The 26,717-nt window shown below is 43.3% G+C and overlaps 1 protein-coding gene across 1 annotated transcript in view; it reads right to left on the bottom strand.

The window, feature by feature from the left end:
- Positions 1 to 25,270, bottom strand: part of PLCXD2 (phosphatidylinositol specific phospholipase C X domain containing 2) — a 49,159-nt gene extending 23,889 nt beyond the window's left edge. Inside the window, exon 1 of the mRNA XM_044771626.2 lies at positions 24,526 to 25,270. Within this exon, the coding sequence (XP_044627561.1) occupies positions 24,526 to 24,688 (163 nt within the window). The 5' untranslated portion in view covers positions 24,689 to 25,270. The remainder of the gene's footprint in view (positions 1 to 24,525) is intronic.
- Positions 25,271 to 26,717: the final 1,447 nt, after the last annotated feature.

Genomic DNA, 26,717 nt, shown 5'->3' with positions numbered 1-26,717 from the left:
GAGTTAAGTGAAACATAAGAGAAAGAAAGAGAAGCTTCTTTATGACATCTCTGGGTGGCATCTGGGGAGGTGGGATGGTGACCCCAGGTCAAAGAACCCTTGAACTCACATATTTAAGAAAATCTCTTTTCCCCTCTCCCTTAAGTACTACCCTGCCTTCCAAGACCTAATTTTGAAGCCTGCCCTCCCACTCTGTGTTTACTCACATCATTTAATGTATGGGTGCCTCTAGGCTATGCATTCTCTTTGGAGTGACATTGCTCTCAAGGGGATAAAAATTGTTCTTGGGGGATGAAAAAATCTTACTCTTTTTATGTATAAAGCATATATATATATATATATATAAATACACACACACACACACACAGTACCTAAACAGATATACAGTATATCTGTGGTATCAAAATTTCACGGTTGGGGGTGGCGAGCAGGATAGAAATGGCTAAAAAAACTCCTTAGTATGGTGATAAAGAACAAAAGGCTGAGAAGTATGGCTCTAGGCAGAGCTCCCTGGTTGCCAAATGGACATCTGACTTGTCTGGGCTGGATCTCTGACCCTGCACCTCTTTTTGTCCTTAACTGGCATGTCTCTCATTGCCTCTAGTAACTGGACACTCCCCCATCAGGCGACCCAATACTGGACGGTTGTGTTCCCATCCCCTGCCCCCAGAACACTAATGAGTTGGGAACCAATTCAATTCCCTCTTTTCCAGTTATCCTTTAAATATTCCCAATAGGCATCTCCAGGCCCAACAAGTCATTTCTCTGCCTTCTCAGGCCCAAAGGACCCAGACTTGCAGTTTACAACATGCTAGTTTATCAAGAAGAAATCTACAAATGGTGAGTTTTGAGTGAATTACTATAACTTGGTGAATTACCGTAGCTCTGAATAAGCTAAACGGAGAGCTCCCGCAGTGTTCAGAGCATGGGGTCTGGTGCCAAGCTGCCTAAGGTCATAGTCCTGGCTCTACTGCTTACTAGCTATGGACTGAAACACTGAGCTTCAGTTTCTTCATTTGTCATATAGAGATAACAATGGCACTAACGTCAATGGTTTGTGTTTAGGCTTAAATGATTAACTCAGGTAAGCACTTAGAAGAGTCCCTGGCCAACAGAATGAGCTCAAACAAATTATTATTATTACTATTTCACTATTAAGGGACTTGTGTCATCTTCTACTTGGATGATACTATCTGAGAAACAAACAATTCTTGTTTCTAAATAATGTTGTGAAACCTCATTAACTACTTACACTCAGGGGTCTGCTGTGGCAGTTAACTGGGCAAGATGAAGTCTGCAGTTTAAGTGATTTGTTTTAGGTTATATCCAGAATCAACATCAAAAGGGCTAAATTCAGATCACAGTATCATACAGTTTACCTATAAACTGGCACGAAAAGTAAAACTATAAATTATCTCTAGGCTGCTCCTATGTCAATAACTTAGGAATAAATAAATACAGTACTACACAATTTGAAAGTGTAGAAGAAAAAGTTCCAAGGATATTCTTGAACTTTTTATTTTTAACATCATAGAATTAGACATCCTCGAGTGAATTCTATAGAAAAACAAACACAGAGAAACAAATCCAATCTGTTGTTAAAAGCATATTGGATAGCAGACTATTGGAGAGTGAAAACCTATAATCCATTATTTGAAATGGAAAAAACAGTAACGCTTTCCCAACCCATCCAAAAGCCCTATCAGTTTTAATAAATATCACTAAAACACTCAAACACCTATATAAACATCCATAAAGAATCTTTCCAGAATATACAGTATTTTAAACACCAAACATCAGAGTCCATAGTACTTTCAGGAGTTTTTCTGTCTTTTCTCACACACTGAAAACATTAGTGCATAGTTCTTGGGGACATGAGCATGGCCAAGTTCATGTTAGTTTGCCTCTCTCAACATGCTTTATCACTTCCCATTTTTCTTTGCATGTGTGGGCTATTCAGGCCCCTTGAGTTCACTTGTTTTATTCACAGGCTTTTAACTTTTCTAGAAGACATTTTCACTCAATAATGTGGTAAGTTGAGAGCACTAATGTGCAACACTTTGGGAGAGTAGCTAAGCCTATTGGGAGATGTGACACATTCTCCATCCTCACCTGGATGTACCTGCAACTGAAATGCTTTTGCCAGCCCACATGTGTGATTTCACTATTATAAGAATTTTGATTCAGGCAGTGATTCCAGGTAAAACAAATCTTACAAGTTGTTATACCAAATGTTTAGACAGCAAGACATCGTCGCAGCGACATCCACAGAGGTGTTTGGGACTAAAGTCTCTCAGTTACCAAAGTGTTTATGTGCATGTCTAGGTGCCTGTGTTGACACTAACACTAGCCCATCTGAAACGAAATCCAGACAAAAACTCTAATCAGGAGGAAAAACAAAACAGGCTTCATTTACATGAAAAGTATGTTTAAAAGAACTAAAAAAAAATCCACTATTTCACAGAATGATTTTTATTAATATCAATAGAGAGCTTCTAATAGATATAATCATCATTCTGCAAAATTTCTTTTAAAGACACTTATTATTTTGAGCTCCATTTTTTTTTTTATGAGGAAGATTCACCCTGAGCTAACATCTATGCCAATCTTCCTCTATTTTGTATGTGGGTCGCTGCCACAGCATGGCCGCCAATGAGTGGTGTAGGTCTGCACCCAGGAACTGAACCTGGGTTGCTGAAGTGGAGTGTGCTGAATTTAACCACTATGCCTTCAGGCTGGCCCCATGAGCTCATTTTTCAAAAGAGCCATGTAAACTGCAAATTTTTATTGGGACTTCATCATATTATTTCTATCAAAACTAAGACAGTCTAGTCCATTGTAAGCTTGGTCTTAAAACATATACTAAAGATGAATGCATTTTCTATCAGGAATAGTCACTGTTCAATTAGGACTTGTCTATTTTACTCAGTTTGAACTTTAGGTCATATGATTCATAATTTACATATTCTTTCCCTGATTATTAGCACATACCCTGTCAAGTGAGGCCAGAATAATGCAGGCAACTCACAGGAAAACAGGTGCAGCTGTTGGGCTGGTTACCCACTGGAGCTGATGCTGCATAAAATGGTATTGAATGTCAAATGTGGTTTTCTAAATTAACATGAAATACACATACCAAAAAAATGTTCTCGGCAAAGTAATAAGATCTTAGCTGCAAAGACCCTTCCCCATCCAAAAACAATGACGAAAGGGTATCAAAGGTGCTCAAACGCAAAAGACCAAAAATCTTGCTTACACTCTATCTTAATGAAGCCACGTCATTCAGATGACCAGAAGGTGTCTGGGTGAGAAAAAGGCTCAACTAGGTCAAAGACAGTGCAAACGGCAGAAGAGAGAGCAGTATCATGCCTCATAAAGAGACAGAAAAGCCATCAGTGTTTAAGCCAAAGAGAGAGAGAGTAATCTCCTAAGGAGAAAAGGAAGAGAGAACAGATCTCAAATGGAAGTGGGATCAGACACTGAGAAGCCCAGCTCAACAAAAGCTCTTCCTGATACTGTCCATCCATCTTTGAGAGTTTCAGAGATGACAGCATGGTGATTTGTTAAGCCATTTTAAAGGACTGAATTTTTCTGAGAAAATAAGATGTTTCATGCTTTGACTTACATAGAACTCTGTCTTAATAAAATTTTTATTAAAAAATCTTTCAACAATATTTCTTAGGAAATGAGCTAAAAATTGGGATTTAGGCCTTCAAACACATTGTCTCACTAAAAGTGCTTGCATTTTAACGGACCTGCAATTTTTAAGAAATGAAAAAAAAATTCAAATGTACTAAAACTAAGGCAATCAAAACAATTCTACTCAAGCTCATTTGATCAAAAACTCTAGATATTTTTCTAGGGTTTGGAGAGACCACTACTTAATTTTAAAAATGACTAAAAACATATGTCTCAATGGGTACGGAACTTATCAGCAAGGTCAAGTTTCAGAAGAGCCATTTAGGAACTGCTCACTTACTCAGCACCAGTGTCCACTGTCAGACTCAAACGGTGACAAGGAATATGCAGGGACACCTCTGTGGCCCTTCAGAAAGCACTGGTCCAACTGGACTCCGGACTCCTACACTATGGCTCCGACTTCCCATAGAGGCCATCACTTGCTCAGCTCCCTCTCCAACATTTTTCCTTATGCACGACAGCCAGCTCTGGCAGGACAGTGGGCTTCCAGGGATAGCTATGCTGGGGGCACACCAGCAGAGCACTGGTTGAAGGGACCCGTCTACAAGGGATGTGAAAGCACCGCTGGGATAAACTGCACATTTGGTGCCAGTTGATGCAGATTTTCACCAGTGACTCCTTACAACATGGGCAAGATGTTTAAAAAAAAGGTCTCTTTGACGCACATAGTAAACTCTTTATCTTGAATATGAACACGTGACAAGAAAAAAAAAGTCATTTTTAGTCCACACTGTCCTCGAAGCAGAGCAAATCCTCGTAACTGTGCTATCTTTTGTTTGCTAAGCACAACTGAAATATTCATCTTTGGCATTAATGGTTTCTGACATACTGGGAGCAGTATTCAGCAGCGGGTGGGGGTGTGCAAGTTTGGAGCCAGAAGCTTGGAAAGACCTAAGTTGCTCTGCTGAGAAAGGGGAGAAAGGTTGAGAGGAAGGCCAGGAAGGAAGGCAGAGAATGGAAGGTAAGAGAAAGAGGGACTCACAGGGGCTGCAGGGCTGAGACACTGGGGAGAGGAGACAAAGCTAATGGGGGTTTTTCAAAGATGGGCTACAATTCCACTTCTACAGTTCTCTCTAAATCATGAATCAACCTGTCTGAAGCAAACACGTGCCTCGGTCCAACGCTGTTTTCAGGCCCCATCGCACCAGGGGCTCTCCTCTGCTGGACCGCCCCCCTCGCCTCATCTCACCCAGTGCCTGGACCAGAGACCACTGGCAGAGGCAGACCTAGCTGGGGAGTAGGGGAGCGCCACATAAAGGACAGGAGAAAGTGGGATAGGACAAGAGGAGCCTTCTTTCTGGTTGAGATGGACTTTAAAAAGATCATCTTATGAAAAATCTTTTTTTTCTTGGTGTGCTGCAATCAAAACTCTACCATAAAGGCTAGCAATATAAGCATTGATAATCAAGATATATAGATTTTTAGGGGCATTCTAAGGAGAAAAATGATGTATAAAGGTTCAAAAGCATAAAACAGAAAATGAGATGAACAGCAACAACAGAGTGTTTCACAAATGCTATTGAGGTAACGACAGCAGCTAGAATATGTGTTGTTCAGTCAATCTGCAAACAGGAGACTTCCAAGGATGAGGCAGGGAATATCTTTTCAGTAGCAGACTAAAGATTTATGACCACAGAGAGTCGAGCTCCAGCTCCACGTTGCCCACAATAGCCCTGCCGTGCTGTGGAGCGCAGCATTCTCCAGCTGGCATGTCACAGCTGCCTGTGCCGCTGAGAGTGGTGTTCTCCTGCTGAGGCTCAGAGGCTCCAGCTCTGCCCCTCCACAACCATAGATGCGCCCGATGATGAACTTACGATAAATAATAACGCCTCGGCCTCAGGTGCTGCATTTGCCTTATTTAAAGGTAACAGAGTCCCAGAAAGCGTGAGCAACACCAGGCGCAAGGCTTGCAAACTCCGAGCAGCCTTTGATCTGCTCTTGCAGTGTGATGATCTACATAAATGTCCCAGTGACGGTGGTATCTAGAATTAGTATTTAGATCACAGAGTCCAGCCCAATCTTGCCTTTCCTTTTCCATGGTTGTGTAAAAATAAAAAGAGGGGGGCACAGGTGGTGTGCTCCTTTTGCCCCTCCCCCTTCCCCCCATACAGACTGTTGGACCATTTCTGTTGATTCTCCAAGAAGCTAGTGGAAGATACAGAATCACCAGACTCTACACCTCCACTGACATTTAAAGGTCAAGGCTTTTGTATTGTACGTAATGATACCTCCCTCGCACATGTGTGAAAAGGAAGGCTGTGAGAATTACTATGGGGGAGGAGGGAACCTTTGAAAGTTCACTGGGGCAAAGGGACTTGATTTATTGCAATTCTGCTGAACACTTAAGCAGAACTGTTTCATAAACTAAAGAGTTAAGAAAAGTTAAAATCAAAGGAGGAATTCATCCAGACATAGTTTTCCACCTCTGTTCTTTATTGATTTTAATATGGTTACCCTCTCAATAAATAAAGACTTCTAAAAGAATTGGATTAATGCCATCAATAGGATCCAGTTTTCAAATATTGTCTTTCAGAGTAGAGGCTTTTTCTTTGACTGCTGGATCTTTAGGGTCAGAGACCAAGAGTCACCTCTGAAAGAGATTCCACCAGTGGGAAAGCCATTTGGCGTCGTTCCATTTGAATTTCCCCATTTGAATTTCCACGTGAAGAAAGAATTCATTTTGGAGGAATCACATATTCAGTATGTTCTTTAAAAAGTATCTCCCTGTTCCCTCTGCCCCCAGAGCTCATGGAAACGTCTCATCCAAGAGCTAAAAGCAGCCACAGCCGTTCTGTTTACCTCCCCAGCATCTGCACTTCAGTTCCTACATCAGGGACTTGCTGGTGATCCCTGGTGGGGGCTCACGTCTGAAAATAACTAGTAACAACTTCACTTTATTGAGTGTTCATTATGTATCAAGTGCCAGGCCGGGCACTTTACTTTCATGATCTCACTTAATCTCTGCCACAATCCTGCAGGGCAGTGATTACCTGCATTTTACAGATGAGGAAACTGAGGTTCAGACTGGTTTTGCAACTCGTTCTGGGTTACAGAGATTGCACCTGGCCTCCTGGGACAGAAACCCAGGTCAAACAGACCCGAACCCACACACAGCTACTCTAGGGATGGTATTATTGCTCCCACCACCTTACTGATCAAAGAAGTCAAATGCATTGCACGTTTACTTCCCATAACATGGTGATCATGAGGTTTGCTTTTAGAGCTAAATGTCTGACCCTCACCCCAATGCAGGAAAATTGATGGAGAGATTAAAGTCATTTTAAATTTTACAAAGACATGAAGAATTTCTTTGTAGGGACACATGAGGGCACTCTAACCTTCTCTCAGTTGAGGACACATTTTCTTTGCAGTTACACAGCTCAGAACCCTGAATCCCAGCACTGGCTCTGCTCTGATGACTTGTTTGAGCTTCAGCTTTTAAGTTCATACTGGAGATCAGTTTCTCCATTTGCAAATTTAGGAAGGTGGATGAAATGAACTTGAGGGTCTCTTCTATCTCAAGAATTGGATGGTTCCAATTTATTAACAGCTAATTAAATGAATTTATGACCCTATTTTAACAATGATTTTTAATTATTGCAAAGAAATAAGATACATTTCTTTGATATTTGCTATACTTAAGCAGAAAACGTGCTTATAGATTTAACTCTCATGCTTGCAAAGATCAAATCATTTCTCAAGCCTGAGGGTGGTATTCATTTATTTTTGGCTCATCCGAGAATTTCGTCAAATTGCTGGAACAGTCCTTTCCCTCACACAGATCCAGGTTCGCACTCTCACAAGGACGATCCTCTGGGTGGCGAGCATTGGGTCTGCGCTATGTTGATTGAACCTATTGGCCAGTAGCTCGCTTCTTGTTTAGCATTTAGGTAACAGTTCCCTTCACTCTAAAGGCTGGCATTTCATTGCTTTGTGGAACATTTTTACGAAATTTATTGTGGGGACTTTGAATAAAACACCTTCATAATCCCCTAGCTTGTTTGAAATTTTGCTCAGGGCAGGGTGAGCTGAAGATCCCTTTGACAAACTGCAGAATGACGGAGACCCAGGGAAGCTCCTCGGCTCGATCCCCTGCGAGAACAAGAAGGGTTTGTTCTCTTTTCTGTAAATGAAGCACTAAGCTCAGCGCTCTGACAGGAAAGGGAAAAAGGAGGGGGGACAATCCAACAAGTAGCAGTCTAAATTACACGAAATGATGGGTTTAAAGGACATTTATACATTACCCACAGCAGGAGAAGTGAAGGAGAACACCCCCCACCCAGGAAGTGTTCTGACAAGCTCACAAAGCTGCTAACAGCCTCTGCTGATCTCTCTGTACAGAGGCAGAAAGATTTTTCTCTGCTGGAGCCTTGCTGGGTGATTACTACACAGACCACTTAAACCACTGGGCTGCTTTTGTTCTGAGTCAATACAAAGCCTCCTGGATGTCTGGTCTTGAAAAAAATAAAGTGACTTGTTCAGCCGGAACAGGTTAGCAGGCAGTCCTTCCAACACAGCCGTCCTCCTGGGTGCTCAGGCATTAGAGTCTGGCACAGAAACAAACGCCCCGGATGAAAAGAAAACTACTCTGTACGACAGGCAACAAAAGGAATTGAAGTCACAGCCCAACACTGGGTCAATCTCCAACTCTATCAATGTCTTTTATTCAAATACAATTAAATGAATTTGGCAAGACCAGGTTTATGCAATTCCAGTATTGTTATCAGGATTTTTGTTGAAATTTGCTTAACTTCTCTGTACCTCCATTTCTTCATCTGTCAAACGGAGATAATAATAGCACTTACGTCAGTGGGTTGTGAAGGTTAACTGGGTTTACAAAAATCAAGGAGAGCAATATCTGGCACCTAGTAAGTGCTTTATAAGTGTTATATAAGTAGGCTCGTCTTCCTCTATTTATTATTATTATTGAAGCCTTGGGACACCTTGAGAAGACTTGACAATGCTGTTATCAGATTTTGTCTTTCCCTATGCATGATAACTTTCTCTCTGTGTGTCTGAGTTTCTCCTTAAATTAACTAGAAACATCTGCTTTATGCTTAAATTTTTTGTAGACGTTTCAAGATTCCTCATCTCTCTCCTCTTTTGCTCCCTCTTTTTCCAGAAAGTACTGATTCTGAACCAGCATACAGACACCGAGCACACAGAGAGGACCACAGAGTTGTGTACAGCAGAAAGACAGGTAAACAGTCTCAACAGCACATAATGTGTCCCATGATGGAGGTGTGCATAGAAGTAGAACTGAGATGTTTCTTGCAGAATAAATTGTAATCGGCCAAGTAAAGTGGGGGGTATTGGAAGGGACGGTGTCATGGTTGGGGAAAGAGCATCTTCAAAGACCAGAGTCATGAAAAGAAACAAAATACTTTTGGGGGGGGTTCTTTGGGCCCTAAATTGTCACCGGCTCCCTAAAGTCCACTCGATAAAGCAGAAAGTGCTCAGCACCAGGTTGAAAACCTCTCTCAATCTGGCTTAAGTCTGTCTTTCCAGGCTTTTCCATTTCTTTTTCCTGTCACTTCTACAGTGAGTACCTACAGCCCTTCTCTGTCCCCTGAAGGTGCCCTTGCGTTCCCATCTCCAATCTTACTCATTTGGTTCCTTCTGTTTAGAATGCCCTTCCTCCCCACATTGAAATCCTACCCATCCCTCAAGCCAGCTCCCAGGTTGACTCCCGGTGCAGCTGTTCCTGAACCCCTATGTGGAAATAACCACCCCTTTTCCAGGTCCCCAGCACAGCTGGTGTCTTTACTGCGGCACTCACTGCATTCTGCTTTTATTGGCTTCATTTGAACCTCAGTATCTCTCCTACAGGATCACAAACTACACCTTGTTAATTTTGTAAAGATTTCCTATAGCATCTAGTATGATGCTAGGTACAAACGAGGTGATCAGAAAGGATTGTTAATAATAACTATATAACCAAAAGTTATTCCTGTTTTGTGCTAGGTAATATTCTAAGCACATTGCGTGTATTAGTGTATTATCTTATTTAATTCTTAAACACCTTTGTTGTGTAATACTTTAACCTTGCCCAAGGAGAGGCCTGCTCTTTGTCCTTGCGCTAGGAGGTAATCTCTTAAACTCTAGGAATATTCTGGCTGATAAGAGTATCTTTGTCTACCTGGAGGGGCTTTGGGGCCACATCAAAAAGTGTAAGGATGAGATTTATGGTGGTGGTTTTGAGTCACGTGGGTCCAGACTTGACCTCTGGGGGGCTGGATACTGAGGCCAGACATGTGGAGGCTCAGTAGAGACTGGCCACCAAGGCTCAGGTGAGCATCCCTGGTTAGCGATCCTTTGTGCAATTGTCACACATCAACATCAGGAAAGTTGCTCCACCCAGGGCTCCAGGGGACAGATGGCTGGAAGCTCCCGTTTGGACCTCCCCTGGACTCTGTACTACATACCTCTGCACTTGGCCGATTTCTATCTGTAGCTTTCAGCTGTAATAAACAGTAACTGTGAGTATAATAGGTTTCAGTGAGTTTTGTGAGTCCTTCTAGCAAATTATTGAAACTAAGGGTGATCCTGAGGACCCCCCAAACTTGCAATTGGTGTCAGAGTGAGGGTGGTCTTGTGGACGGTGCCTCCTGTAACCTGCACTTGTGAAGTAGACACTGTAATTATCTCCATTTCACAGATGGGAAAACTAAGGGACAGAGAGGTTAAACTTGTTATTCAAGGTGACATAACTAGTAACTAGGATCTGGTCGTACGTATGGTAAAACAGAACCCACACGCTGAACTGCTTCTCGATACTGCCTCCCATGTGAATAAAAGTTAAAGATAGAGATAAGATAAAGAATGTTAAGAACAGACATAAAAATGAACATGTGTCCTTAAATGCTGAAGATTTTTAGGGCAGCTTTTGTAGAAAAACATCTTGTATTACAACTCAGGTATTTAATCTCTACGAATATTGAATGTGGCAATAAATTTGATATGAATAGATTGTAATTTTGCATGTGAAAATATTTCTGCAGCCTGAGGTAAGAACAGACTCATTTGCAAAGTTATGTATGAAAAGCAGGCCTTACAGTTATTGAACATAGCAAAAGATTTGTTTAGAAAAACAAAAAACCCTTAGAGGCCTTGGGAACAATCTCATTGTGCCTTGCCTTTCCATTTTAATTACAGGCATACCTTGTTTTAAGATATCCTACTTCACAGATACTGCATTTTTTACAAATTGAAGGTTTGTGGCAAACCTGCACTGAGCAAGTCTACTTACGCCATTTTTCCGAGAGCATTTGCTCACTTCGTGTCTCTGTGTCACATTTTGGTAATTCTCACAATATTTCAAATTTTCCATTATTATTATATTTGTTATGGTGATCTGTGATCAGTGATCTTTGATGTTACTATTGTAATTGTTTTGGGGGGCCATGAACCATGCCCATATAGGATGGTGAACTTAATCAATAAATGTCCTGTGTTCTGACTGCTCCACTGACCGGCCATTCATTCCTGTCTCTCTCCCTCTTCTCGGGTCTCCCTAGTCCCCGAGACACAACAATATTGAAATTAGGCCAATTGATAGCCCTACAATGGCCTCTAAGTGTTTAAGCGAAAGGAAGAATCGCAGGTCTCTCACTTTAAATCAAAAGCTAGCAATGATTAAACTTAGTGAGGAGGCATGATGAAAGGTGAGATGGGCCGGAAGCTAGGCCTCTTGTGCCAAACGGTTAGCCAAGTTGCGGATGTAAAGGAAAAGTTCTGGAAGGAAATTGAAAGTGCTACTCCAGTGAACACAAATGATAAGAAAGCAAAACAGCCTTATTGCCAATATGGAGAAAGTTTTAGTGGTCTAGATGGAAGATCAAACCAGCCACAGCATTCTCTTAAGTCAAAGCCTAATGCGGAGCAGGGCCCTACCTCTCTTCAGTTCTATGAAGGTTGAGAGAAGTGACACAGCTGCAGAAGAAAAGTTTGAAGCCACCAGAGGTTGGTTCATGGGGTTTAAGGAAAGAAACTGTCTCCATAACATAAAAGTGCAAGGTGAAGCAGCAAGTGCTGATGCAGAAGCTGCAGCAAGTTGTCCAGAAGAGCTAGCCAAGACCATTAACAAAGAAGGCTACACTAAACCACAGATTTTCACTGGACATGAAACAGCCTTCTATTGGAAGAAGACGCCATCTAGGACTTTCATAGTTAGAGAGGAGAAGTCAATGCCTGGCTTCAAAGCTTCAAAGGACAGGCTGACTCTCTTGTCACTGGCTAATGCAGCTGGTGACTTTAAGTTGAAGCCAATGCTCATTTACCATTCCAAAAATCCCAGGGCCCTTAAGAATTATGCTACATCTACTCTGCCTGTGCTCTATAAATGGAACAACACAGTTTGAATGACAGCACATCTGTTTACAACATGGTTTACTGAATATTTTAAGTCTATTGTTGAGACGTACTGCTCAGAAAAAGAGATTCCTTTCAAAATACTACTGTCATTAACAATGCACCTGGTCACCCAACCGCTCTGATGGAGATGCACAATGAGCTTAATGTTTTTGTGCCTGCTAACACAACACCCATTCTGTGACCCATGGATCAAGGAGTAATTTCTACTTTCAAGGCTTATTATTTAAGAAATACATTTCATAAGGCTATACCTGCTACAGAGAGTGATTCCTCTGATGGATCTGGGCAAAGTAAATTGAAAACCTTCTAGAAAGGATTCACCATTCTAGATGCCATTAAGAACACTGTGATTCATGGGAAAAAGTCAAAGTATCGACATTAACAAGAGTTTGGAGGCAATTGATTCCAACCCTCAAGGATGACTTTGAGGGGTTCAAGACTTCAGTGGAGGAAGTAACTGCAGATGTGGTAGAAATAGCAAGAGAACTAAAATTAGAAGTGGAGCCTGAAGACGTGACTGAATTACTGCAATCTCATGATAAAACTTTAATGGATGAGGAGTTGCTTCTTACGGATGAGCAAAGAAAGTGGTTTCTTGAGGTGGAATCTACTCCTGGTGAAGATGCTGTGAAGATTGTTGAAATGACAACAAAGGACTTAGAATATTACATAAACATAGTTGATAAAGTAGTGGCAGGGTTTCAGAAGATTGACTCCAATTTCGAAAGAAGTTCTATTGTGGGTAAAATGCTATCAAATGGCATCACGTGCTACAGAGAAATCATTTGTGAAAGGAAGAGTTAATCGATGTGACCAACTTCATCATTGCCCTATTTTAAGAAATTGCTACAGCAACTTCAACCTTCAGCAACCACCACCCTGATCAGTCAGTAGTCATCAATATTGAGGCAAGACCCTCCACCAGCAAAAAGAGTATGACTCACTGAAGGCTCAGATGATGGTTAGTATTTTTTAGAAATAAAGCATTTTTTTTTAAAAGTATGGTGGGGTTTGTTTTTTGTGTGTGTTTTTTTCTGGTGAGGAAGATTGGCCCTGAGCTAACATCTGTTGCCAATCTTCCTCTTTTTTTTCTTCTTCTCCCCAAAGTGCCAATAATAGTTGCATATCCTAGTTGTAGGTCATTCTAGTTCCTCTATATGGGATGCCGCCACAGCATGGCTTGATGAGCAGTGTGTAGGTCTGCGCCCAAGATCTGAACTGGCAAACCCCAGGCCGCTAAAGTGGAGCACATGAACTTAACCACTCAGCCACAGGCTCAGCCCCAGCAATAAAGCATTTTTTGATTAAGGTCTGTACATTGTTTTAGGTTGTGCTCTTGTACAATTAAGAGACAACAGTAGTGTAAACATAACTTTTATATGCACGGGGAAACCAAAAAATTCATGTGACTTGCTTTATTATGGAGGTTGGAACCAAACCCATAATATCTCTGAGGTGTGCCTGTATCCGTATGTGACTCAGGTCCCAGTCATTTGTCTGTGAGCTCACCTCACTCCACCAAGCAGATGTAACTGCTCTTTGCTGTGTGCTTCCACGGCATTTTGTTGACACGTGATGAACTTGGGACACTGTGGTAATTATCTCCATATTTGTCTCTGACATCTGACTGTGAGTTTTTGAGGGTGGAGTCATGTCTAATTCATTCTGGCATATAGTAGGCACTGAATATAAGTGTATAGATTAAGTGTAAGCTTGATTTCTTGAACAAACAGCTGTTCAGAGAGCTGCCTAGGACAGGTAAGCCTAGGTCTCTTGGTCCTTTCCCAAACTTCTCTTTGGTGCATCCATATTCTTTAAACAGGCAGAGTTACTCTCTGCACCTTTTCACCCCCAGCACCTGCTTACCCCCAGCCCCATTTATCTCCATTTGTCCTTCTAGTTTGAGTTATCTGGGTCAATAGAGAGCAATGTGTCAGAAAACACAGAGGACGAAAATAAACCAGAGAGGATGACTAAAGGAGCAGCTATAATAAAATATCGCATTGAACAATTTAAGAGGAAAAGTCCCAGAGAGTAGATTTCCTGCAAACTATGCCCACATAAATTATCTTCTAATAACATCTCCTTGGGGTCTCCCATCTCACACACTCACACTCGAATTAGGTCTTTGAGAAAAGTGCCGCATTTGTAGAGAACTTGACTCCTCCCTGGAAAGTGCAGGAAGGCTGAGGCATCTTTAGGAGAAAAAATAGAGCTAACGGGAGTCCACAGTTCAAGATCGGGGGACCATTTAGCAGTTTCCAAACCAAAGAATAACATCTTTAAACTCTGCCAACCCAAAGGGATAAACTTCCCCTATAAGACTGGATTATTTTCCATGGGGCAAGTGGGAGACTGTTAATAATAGCCATCAAACTGTCAGTAAAATCTGAGAGGGCCATGTGGCCAATTTAATTTTTAATCAGGTGCCTACTGAATTCATAATTATTCACAGTGCAGCAAAGCAATTGTAGAAGGCAGAACCCTTGGAACCAGAGGATGTTGATCAACTTATTTTTTATGTGCTGAGAAGCCAAAGGACATCCGACTGTCTGAGGACAGACATCAGCCTGGGAATCGAGAGAGCTGATCCTGGTCTACCCTCAACTGGCTGGATGAGCTGGAGAGAGTTAGAGGAAATCGGGTTTTCAGGGCACTTGAAGACCTGGAATGTTGTCAAATGAAGTATTTATATGTAAAAACAAATGCATGTAGGTAGAGCTTCTCTGGGTTCTCTGGGTTCAGCTTCTCTGGTAAAGGCCTGTCCCTGATAGTCCCCATTCCTGGTCTTGAGGTGTCTTGGGGGCTCCAAGGGAGCACCAAGCCTCCCCAGGGCTCTGCAGGGCACCATGGGAATTCCATTGTTCTAGATATTCCCCAAATCAGCCTCAACATCCAACGACTTGTGTGAGTCAAAGGGTTTTCAATTCCATGTATAGGAGGCATTTTAAAGTGTTACACATATGGATGGATATCTATTTTTCTCTGGAAAGACTTTCTCTTCCTCCACTGTCCAATAAACCCCAATCCTTACCTACAAATAAGATATTGTATAAGTAATTCACTAATTAGAAATTCTTTCTCTATTTTGCTAATTATCACCCTGCTCTATCTCTGAACAGATGGCATTGTCTGTGGTAAAGTGACACCTCACAAGGGCACTTGGTCATCCCCCGATGAGCCCTCTCAGTTTTGTTAACAAATTTTCAGTATTTAACACAAAAGAAATAAAGTATGAACGTTTAGGGGAAAATGGTAAATTGTTTAGGGTAGGAGAAAACATTATATTAAATTAAATATTCTATGTTATAATCCAATGTTACTGCAATAAAGAAAATTAAATATTCTAATACAGAATTCTCCTGCTTTTATTGAGCCTGTTGGTTTAACCCTGGATGTCAGTGTGTGAAATAAGTGGTATTTGATGATCTGGTACAGGAAGTAAAAGTTTCCATTTCACAGCTGGGTGGTGGTGTAGTGCACAGAGCTAGCTCCCCCACCCCCGCCCCCCAGCTGCCAATATAGTTGGGGAAATAATAGTTAAACAAGAAACGACAGAATTCACGCGGAACAAGCAGAACATTAGAGGAGCTTGGGAGGTCACTTAAATGGAACTAGAAGGTCAGGATAGATTTCCTAAAGAGGTGAAATTTTAAAACATTATAAAAAAATAAAGACACTAATTGCAAACTCAAGTCATCTTATATTGGATATAATAGTTGCTGTGGGTGAGGGTAGTGGTTACCTGACCAAGTCTTTCGATGGCTGCTTTTTGCTTTCGGGATAATGTTTAACGTTTAATCTTGGCATGACACATAAGGTTCATTAGCCCACTTTCCCAGTCTCATTTCCAAACCTTTCTTTAAATTAAATCTATGCCCTGACCACTCTAGACTCTTGGGTTTCCTCAAGGTCACCTTTTATCTGGCTCCTTGGTACCTCTGCATTGTGACCCTCTTCTCTCTCTTTGTAATACCTGGATGTCTGCTAGTTGCTCTTTACAACTCCACCCAAGGGTCATCTCCTCTTGGAAGCCCAATCTACCCAGCTTTCCTCCTCCTTCCAGTAACGGAATTGGGTGTTGGTTTTCTGAGGGTTTTAGTGTCCTATGCATTCTTCTCCATAGTGTTTGAATTTCGGCTCTCTTCTAAGATCACGACTTCATGAAGAGCAGGAAGAAGAACCTTATTTATCTCCATATTTACTTCATCTAACACAGTACCTGGCACAAAAGGGCGCTCAATAAATATCCTTTGAATAAATGATTTTCCTTGAGATGAATACATTTTTTGAACATAGGCAATGAGAAGCAAAAGGAATAAACAAGCAGTAATAATTTTTTTTTAGCCAAACTGATATAAGGTGCTCATATAATTGTTAGGCGGGTCCATCTGGGCACCTCCTGCCAGGACAACGACCTGAACTCAAACCCAGGGAGGGGAGGAGGGACTATTCATCTTTATCTCTTTGGCATTTTTTTCCATCTGGTTTCAACTGTACTTTAAGAATACTGCTTTCATTATATAAGCCTTGAAGTCATACCTGTTCATAAAATATTCATCTCAGGCTGACAGTCTAGGAATTTTTCAGTTCCACCCTTACTGCTGCACTCTTAAGAGATTTGCATTATCGGGTACACATACTTACTATTTTTCCGTTATTTTGCCATTGTCAGGTGTGTACAGAGAAAAAAAATATCGATAGGATACTCTCCAGGAAGAAATAACACATTACAGCCAATAGTTCTAAAATAATTAGAAATTTAAAAAAGAAAAACCCTGTTATTCTCTAAGAAAATTTCAGCTGCTTAGCAGACAATGGATCCAAGAGAGACTGCTGACCTTTCATAGATACCACAATCTAGACATCCCCCTCAGAGCAATGCAGCCGTCTCTGGCCAAATCCATTTTCTTTTCTTTTCTCTTTTTGAGGAAGATTAGCCCTGAGCTAACTGCTGCCAATCCTCCTCTTTTTGCTGAGGGAGACTGGCCCTGAGCTAACATCCATGCCCATCTTCCTCTACTTTATATGTGGGATGCCTACCACAGCGGCTTTTTGCCAGGTGGTGCCATGTCCGCGCCTGGGATCCGAACCAGTGAACTCCGGGCCGCTGAAGCTGAATGTGCGCACTTAACTGCTGCACCACTGGGCCGGCCCCAACAAATCCATTTTCTCTTGGAGCTACCTAGAGATCTGCTAATGTCATCCTCCCAGGTACTCTTTGATCCCCACGGGTGCTTAGCAATATAAAACTGAAATTTCTATGGATGTGAGAGAGTGGAAGGACTCTTGTTTAACCACGTGTGTAAATACTCAAACAGATTTGGTCAAAGATCTCCTCCACCTAAATTTGGGTCTTGATGTGTGTTCAATTTCTTTTCACACAGACAAACACACCCACCTGTAACAACATCTATAAATAATCCGTCCTCTGCAGGCATGGTTTGAAACTCTAATTAGCGTTAGTTAGCATTTGCAAAATAGTTTGCATTTTTCCCAAAGGCAAAGTTACAGGGCACTGAAGCATTTCGCTAACATTACCTCTAGTGTCCCTGGACTTGGACGCTTTTAGAGGCTGGGAGAGATATGGAGCCAGCCTGACCCATGGAGTGGAAGTCAGGTCAGATCACGTCCTAGAAACCAAATCCTCAGCTTCAGAAGCACATCTGACACAGCACCGTGCAGGTGACCGAGCAGGCGCCCAGGATTTGAAATGTCAGAGGGCATGATTTGCAGGATCTTTATAAAGAGTAAACCATGACAGGCATTAGAATGTGGGCTCTCTTGAGGATGAGGCTGCGGTCACAGCTAGGTGTTTCTGCGTGGGTGATGGGTAGTATGTGTGTCTGTGTGTGGCGGGGGACGCGGGGGTGATGCATATGTTTGGAGAGATCATGAAGCTATCCCGATGGCTGGGGAAGGAGTTATAAACTATGCGTAGAGACTTGCTCAAAGGAAAGCATTCTGTAATATTCCTAATCTGGAGCTGGAAACAAAATGACTGGGTTAGGGGGGCAAGTGATGGGGAAATGAGGAGAGCAGAAGCAAAGTTAACAATATGGTCCTGTCACGGAGAGTTGAATTTTTCCCAAAGGCTTTGGATGTCTGGAAATGACAAAGCTTGACAGCTGAACTTGGGATGGGAGGGCAGAGTAAGGAGATAAAGAGGATTTCCTGGCTCTCTTGATCAGCTGTCCTCACACTGCACTGAAGACTCCCTCGGGGCACGCTTCCTGGGCAGCCCTGCATGCACCCTTCCCTTAACTCTCAGTACCCGAGGACAGTACCGTTCGAGTTATCCTGATCTGATCAGACGGAGAACACTGAGCCACACGGCTCAACTGGAAGGTCAGCTCTTTGACTAGACCGTAAATTACCTGAGCGTATGGACTGCATCTTACACCTCTTTTTTGTTGTTCATTTCAGGTTCAGGCTTTCAACAGATGAACGTTGTGATTAATGTAAAAAAGACATATAATAATAATAATTACTATTATTATTATTACATAGCACTTATATTATGACAGAAACTATTCTAAGTGTGCTATATGAATAAATTTATGTAATTCTCACTCTGACCGAATGAGTTAGTGCCATTATTATCTCTGTTTTACAGAGAAGGACACTGAGGCACAGGGAGGTTAGTAACTTGTCCAGGTCACAGAGTCGAGAGGAACAGAGTTGGAGTTCAAAGCCAGACAGTGTGGCTTTAGTGTTAATAACCTACACCCTCCATGATGCCACCTCTTACAGACACATGTGACTCCTGAATTCCTTGTGGCTTTTGTGTGACTGGGTTGGGAGGGGGGAAATCTAGGGAAGTGATGAAGCTTCCTAGAAGAGAAACCCACTAATGGGAACACCAAAGTCATAGCCTCTTTTTATTCCTCACTACGACCATGCAAAACGACAACACCAAACTATTCCCACTTAGGGGACCATTTTGGTCCCATATGATTTTTTCTTGATTGGGTCAGCCCTGGTTGATTCAGCTCGGTCCTTGGTTTTCTAAAGCTTCAAATCCTGTAGGAGAATAGATTTGTCCCAGGGCCAACTCATGGCTCACACTATCCTCAAAGCAGAGCCAACCTAAACTAGTGGTGGGATAGGGGTGGGGCAGAGGGTCCACCGTGAATGGCTAGCACTTAGTACACGTCTTAAGCTTATGTATGCATACACTCATGTCTCTTCTGTTGCTGGGAAAAGGGCATTCACAGTAGTGAATCCAGCATACTTGAAGAGTCAAGCCCTTTTCTTTTGGGGTGGTGTCCCTCACATCTCTCTTAGATACACCAGACCTGATCCAACTTCCATAGCAGGATCTGAGTAAGATTCCTGCATCCTGACCCCAGGGTGATTTTGTCTCCATGTCACGTATGTAGGGAGGGAGTGTGGGACCACAGTAGAAGAGTCATAGAAGTCACCAGGCAGTCAAAGCAGAAGTGCACGTGAAAGGAGAGGATTCCAGAAAAGCGAAAAAGAAGAGAAGGGAATCATCATCAGTAAGATGAGAACAGAGAACCGTCTGGAAATTGGAGAGCAGTGAGAAGTGTGGGAGCAAGGGCTGAGCCCGGAAAGGGAGAGGGCAGGATGATACAGGCCGGGTCAGTGGAAGGAAGGTGAAGAGGAGAACAAGAAATGAGAGCAGGCTGAGGCTGCTGCGAGACGGGAAAGGTGAGAAGCTCAAACATGACAAGGGAAGAAGGAAGGCAGAAAATATGCAGGCGGAAGAATTGTTTCTAGGACAGAAGTTCTCCAGAGTTCTGCTCTGACTCTTCTGACCACTTCGCTCTGCCTCAGAATTTTCATTTCTCAAGGGGCTGAGTGACAAGCCTCATCTAGAGCTGCAGGAATAGTATGCAAAAGTAACAAGAAATGGATTGGAAATGTTCAGATTGCTTCATACGGCTATTTACAGAAGATGAACCAAACCGCTCTATTGGGTTTAGCTCTGATCACAACTGAAAATGACGGTGGCTGCAAGCCACTTTTCCAGCATTCTTACTCTCCAGTTCCAAGCATTAAATTATTCACTCAACAGTCACCAACAACCGAGCTGCTACCCCGAACTAGGACTTAGTATTATAAAGAGAAATAAGTCAAATTCTGCGTGTGCAAGTTGTTCATAGACAATGTGGAAGACAGACGAGAAGTGCTGTGATCAGACATATTAACAACGCCTTACTGAGGGGCAGGAGAGGGAGTCCTCCAGCCATGTCCCAAATGTACCCCCATCCCTTCACCCAATTGGCTTATTTCACTTGGAAAGCCCTCTTTTCAGTCCTGACCCCCAAGCCACATCTCTCGAAATGTTGACCATTCTTTAAATCCCAAGTCAACTGCCATTTTTTCAACAAAGTAGTTCCTAACCTTAAAAGTTGGAATTAATCTTTCCATTCTGTGTCCTTCTGGAACACTTTATCTCTGTTTTAATATTTACCCAATTAGTTTTTCTAAAAATTATGTATGGTGAAGGTGTATATACACACACACATATACACACAGCAAGGTTGACACCTGATTCACCGTCGGGTCTCCCACAGGCCTGAGCATGGAGGTTTCTTAAAACGTACTCAGATCTGTCCATTTAGAACAACTAATCTGCAGTCCCTTTTAGGAGGCCAAAGTGAGAAGACCCTGCTTCATTCTGGCAATTGCGAGTCCTTGTTTGCACATGCCAAAAATAATGTCTTGCTCTGAAGACGCATAAAAGAAATGGCCTTTAGACTTAAATGAGCCAATCATTCTTCCCATCTCTTTCCACCTTTAGACAAAGAACAGGCAAAAACCAAAAACCAACCAACTAAACAAAAACCTCTCAAATTAATCAAATAATTTTTAATTTGGGGGCTGGCCCAGTGACACAGCCGTTAAGTTTGCATGTTCTACTTCGGGGGCCCGGGGTTTGCCGGTTTGGATCCCGGGTGCAGACATGGCGCTGCTTGGCGAGCCATGCTGTGGCAGGCGTCCCACATATAAAGTGGAGGAAGACGGGCACAGATGTTAGCTCAGGGCCAATCTTCCTCAGCAAAAAGAGGAGGATTGGCAGCAAACGTTAGCTCAGGGCTACTCTTCCTCAAAAAAAAAAAAAAAAGAACTTTTAATTTGGAAAGGACTCTATATTTTGTTTAATCTAACACCTTAATTACAAATGAGGAAACTAAGTTCCGAGAAATTCATATACTTCTTCAATATCACACAACCAGAATCAACAATATCAAATTTCAAGATCCTTAAGTTCAAGTCTCTTTCCAATAGACCTTCCAAATAAAAAGAAGCAAAAAAGAAATAGCACTAAAATATACAGAGAAAAAGAATTCATTGAAAAGCTGTACACATTATAGAAAAAAATTTCCTATCAGTCTATCTGTCCATAAAGAATATCATGCTTTCACTAACGTCAGCAAAAATGTTTGTAGAGTTTAACGTTTTAATTTAAAAATCTGACTTTTGCAATTTCCAGATCCTTTATCCTTAGGGTCTCCAATCATTCGATACAGTTGGCAATGAGAATTGTTCTGAGGTTCTTCTCCAAGATATTTCAGTGTGTTTGCGTGACACTGGTCATTAACAGGTGTTCTTAACAGTTGTGGAAGTAAAATAATACATCGAGGCTTTGTTGAGAGGTGCATATTCACACATGTTCTCTCCCACAACTACTTAGGTGAATGCGGCAGATACACTCACATCCAACCAGTTTCCCCCATCCCAGGTTTGCTAGCACTGCCTGACCCTCTGCCTTTTCCCTGCCCTTTCCCACATCACTGCCGCCCACCCCCACCGCGACAGATAGGATCCGATCTTACAGATGTCCTAGGTTGGCAACTTGAGCACACACGTGCACACACACACACACAAAATAGGTCTAAGCACTAAATTTGAATTTAAAACTTACTGGGTTCCAATTCTAAATCTATACACACACACACACACACACACACACACTGGGTTCCAATTCTAAATATATATATACACACACACACACACACACACACACACATAATTGTAAACAGGGAAATATATATATATTTACTCAGATATATAATATGTACACATATATGTCTATCTATCTCTTCACAGTGATGCATAGTCACTCAGATAAAGACCACCTAGTTTTAAAAGTTCTTTCACTCACTGCAGAGGATGGTCTGTGAAAACTACCTCCCAGCCCCCACGGCTGCTCTGCACCTCCCAAGGTCCCCTTAGGAGCACAGGGACAGTGCCTGGGTTTTGGAGCCTGCTACCTAGGGCTCAAATATTAGTTCTGCTATTTACTATTTGTGTGATCTTGAGAAAATTACTTAACTCCTCTGGACAATAATTTCCTTATTTCTAAAATGACGATGTTAATATCTATCCCAGAGGTGTAATGTATGCCAGTGGTGCTGCACGGTAGGGCTCAGTAAATAACAACTATTATGGTGAAGGTGATGATGAGGCAGAAGAGCATGAGAGGAAGGAGGAAGAAGATCCACTTCCTGAATGCCCTCTGCATTTCAGAATTTGCCAGCAAGGCTCCGCAGAACTAGACTGCTAGCCTTTGGCTGGGAATATTAACCTGAGGTAGGGGAACAGGAACTAGTGGTGGAATAGGGGTGGGGCAGACGGTCCATGAATGGCTAGCACTTAATACGTGGTTTTCCTGTCTTAAGCTTACACATGCATACACTTATGTCTCTTCTGTTGCTGGGAAAAGGGCATTCACAGTAGTGAATCCAGCATACTTTGAGGAGTCAAGCCCTTTTCTTTTTTGCTTAGAAGGACTGGACTTCACAAAGCAGGATGAACCAATTCTGCGTCCTCCATGGTGGGTAATCACAGAATTTCCAGTTGCAGGAGTAGGCTCCTGCTGTTTGCAAACCCGGGCAATTCATCCCCGTGAGACACCCAACAGACTGCAGAACAAATGCCTGCTCCTCTGCGGAGTCATGGAGTCAGGGTACACAGCCAAGCCACGGGCAGGGCCGCAGCTGTGGACGGAGCTGTCCAAAGGACACAGGGAAGGAGGAAGCCCCAACCTACCCCAACAGGCCCGGAGTGACAGAGCTATTTACAGCCTGCCTAAGATGCCATTCTGTTTGCAAACACACTACCTGCCCCAGCACCTGCCAAACAGCTCCATCAGAAGGCCTGAAGACAAATGACTAATGTTAAAAGAGGCCTGTGCATCACTTCAGTGATAACTCCACAGGCATCCAGGAAACATGGAAAAGACCTGTTCTGAAGTGTGACCAACTGGCCTTTCCCAAGAAGCTGTAGTCAATGGCTGATAGAACACAAGTGATCATAACTCTGAAGAGATTTTGCAACTCTCTCCTTGCTCAAAAGCAACAAGAGCCCACGAGGACAATGAGCCTGGAAGACTTCCAAAAGAAGAGATGAGGAAGGAAAGGCTGCGTCTGAAGCCAGCACTGCTCTTGCTTGTGCATAGAAAGCAAAGATCCGAGGTTGCATGAGGTCATCTCATCAGCCACCGAAAAGGCAGACAGCTCCTGGGATGCTCGGGCATTTGCCTGTTAGTCTAGGAGTGAAGCTGATTGCTCTGTCTCCAGGTGAGAGAAAGGAGTGGGAGTGGCCCATCCCCTACCCCTAGGAGTGCTTTCCAGGTACCAGCATCTAGGACTTTGCCCAGCACCACTACACCAAGATCACTGTAGTCCAACGTCTTTCCCTAGAACCATGCTTCACCCAGCTTTTGAGTGGAAGGAAGAGGTCACATTTAACAAATCTAATGAGAGTGTTGTCAATGTATAAAACCCCCGGAAGAGGGACAGTGGCTGTAGCAGAAGCGCTTTTCAAGGCTTTGGTTCTAGATCAGCCGAGCAGACACCTGTGTATATATAGACAAAGCTTCAACCACCACCACCTCATCTCACCTAATGACTGCCTGTGACGAGCGCTTGCATTCTCTATTTCTGGCTTCTCCAACAACAAAAATACGTCTTTATGCTCCGTCTGGGTCTGAACCTATTCTCGAATGCTAATCTGTTTTTTGTTTCTCCAATATGAAAGGTCAGATAAATGAGAAAGGAAATACTTTTCAGTTTTAATTTTGACTCAGATCTAAAATCATGAATGATTTTCTATTCATTACCCTTGATCTCTCCTTTTCTCTTTAAGTGCTTTAAGTAAACGCACCCTTCACATACCCTGGCCCCAACAGTAAGAAGGTAATATTCTTAGAATGAGGCTATTAAGTAAAAACAAAACAAAGACACAAACAAACAAACAAAAACAGTGCTTCCATTTTCCTGAGTCCCTCTGCCAATGATGCAGTGTGCTTAAATCTCCGTACAGCAGCTGCTTCACTAAGTTTTTGGTTTGGAAATAAAAAGAGGCTTAGTTAAGGTCACTGACAATTATTTTCTCAGCACAATAGAAAAGCAACACAACCCATTAACAACACTAAAATGGCAGAATCACACACAGGGGGAGCAAGCAGGAAAAGAATACCTGGGATTGCCAGATTGGAAAGGGGGACGTTGTGGAGGTGAGGGGGCAGCGAGGCCATCCAGTCGGCATTGCAGACCTCCGATGATGTCTTTGTCCCGCTGGGGTTGGGGGAGCAGATGGTCCCCATCCTGAGTTTGCTCCTCGCCTTCCTAACTGCTAGCATCACTCTGTCAGTCAACAAACTGCCCAGGGTCAGCCCAGTGCCACTCACTCAGTGATCATTATTGCCTAGGCTCTCGAGGCATTTCAGGGCCACCTCTGTCAAGCCAGTCTTGCCGAAAGGCCTTTCTGCCTGGCAGACGGGACGAATAGGTGGTCCCTAACCCCCAACACCCGCACTCCCCACCCTCTCCGGCCCGGCCCAGCGGCTGTTCCACTCGCTTAATCTGCTCAGACCCGGCTCAGTTAAACTTCTTACGTTCCCCTCTGGAGCTGGGGAAGGTAGGCCCCTAGGGATAAATCTTACAGAAACTGCACGACCGACGAGCAGCCACACCCGGAGCCACTCACACGACAGGTGCCCACACCGCATATAGACAAGCCGGCGGGTCTGTACACACGTGAGCGCCCGGACGCACCATCGCGGCCTGATTTGTCTTCCGTGTGTGTCCCTGGGCTGCCACCTAAGCTGGGCCTGCCTGCGAGCCCTCCCCGGCGTGTCGGCACGGACTCCCCTGCCCGGAGGCTTCCTGAAGCGCTCCCAAGTCTAACCGGCGGCGCCGGCACTCCCGCGGCCCCGCCCCGCACTGCTGGGCAGATTGGCGGGGCTAGGCGGCCTGTGATTGGCCGCCGGCAGAGCGCGCTCTGATTGGCCCGCGCCCTCCAGGGCGGCCCAGCGAGCAGCCCTCAGCCCTTGGCTGCCCCGCCTCCTCCCTCTGGTCCTCCTGCGCTCGGGCAGGTGGACAGACCTGCTGCAGGGGCTGCAAGCGGCGAGGCTTGCAGGGTCGGACCCGTCAGACCTCGGACAAGTCTTCTTTCCTCCAGCCTTTCACGCAGTCAGCGCTCAGATGTTAAACGAAACCACAAATGTCTTTCCTTCCTCGACACACACACACACACACACACACACACAATGACATTACACAGGAAGTGTTGCATTCTCAATAAACCACAGAGGCAGCGGAAATACGAGAGGTGAAGTGGCTGAGAAAGGTGCTGTATCTCATATTTGGATGACAGTATCAAGGATGGTCTGTGTTTCAATCAATTCGTAATTAAGATTCACGTACACATCACTTACTCCCATTTTACAGAGAAGGAAATGATACTTTACATCTGTATTGCCTTGTTTGGAATCTTCTTCCAAATTCTTTGTCCCATTTGCTCTTCACAGAATCTCCACAAGGCAGGGAGATCCCCTTTTCGTAGATGAAATGGGTGCCCGGGGGCAGTCAGGGAGCAGTTCATGTGCTGGCGCTGCTTGGAAATCCCGCTTGGAATGAGACTCTCAAGTCCATTTCCCCGCTTTCCGCAATGTCTCCTACTCCTTCAAATGGTACTTTTCCGTGGCAGTAAACTATAGGGTCTCTCATGACAGGAGGACTTTGGACATCGATAATCACAGACACATCTTGACAAACAGGCAAAGCACCCTGGCCTCCATGGTGGGGCCCTGGAGGGCTCCAGTTAGGGGCTCCTCAGGGCCTCAAGAGGGCCTTAGGGAAAAGGAAACAGCAGCCTGTACCAAGAGCACACTGAAGGCTCCTATACAGATCTGTAGGGCAGCTGACATTTAATTACCAAATGGCCTCACCTCATGTCCAGGCTAACTCCCCAACAGCAACGCCTGCGCCTCAGCCACCTTTCTATACCGTAACTCCTGCTGCATTTTGCCTCCTGTTGACGTTTTATTAAAATTTCCTCTTCCCGGCTATTCTTAACATTCATTTAAGCTTCCTTTTCAACCTTTTGAGCTGTATAATATTACCGAAAGTTTTTTTTCTTTCTTTCTTTCTTTTCTTTTCTTTTTTTTTTTTTTTTACTGCAGGAGTATCCTTTCGGTTAATAAGAAAGTGTACACTATTTATCATGGATCTTCTGACGCTGAAAAGGCACTTCAGCACAGTGCTCTTTTTTCAAGTACACCACAGGATAGTGGGAATACATCATCTGGCTGTTTGCATCAATGAAATGCTCCCCCTGCCTCCCCGCAAAAACACTCTGTGAAGGAAGATCCCAAGATTACTTTTGAA

The sequence above is a fragment of the Equus asinus genome, chromosome 5 (genome assembly GCF_041296235.1).
Source record: "Equus asinus isolate D_3611 breed Donkey chromosome 5, EquAss-T2T_v2, whole genome shotgun sequence".
Taxonomy (NCBI): Eukaryota; Metazoa; Chordata; class Mammalia; order Perissodactyla; family Equidae; genus Equus; species Equus asinus.
This window is presented reverse-complemented; position numbering and strand designations above follow the sequence as displayed.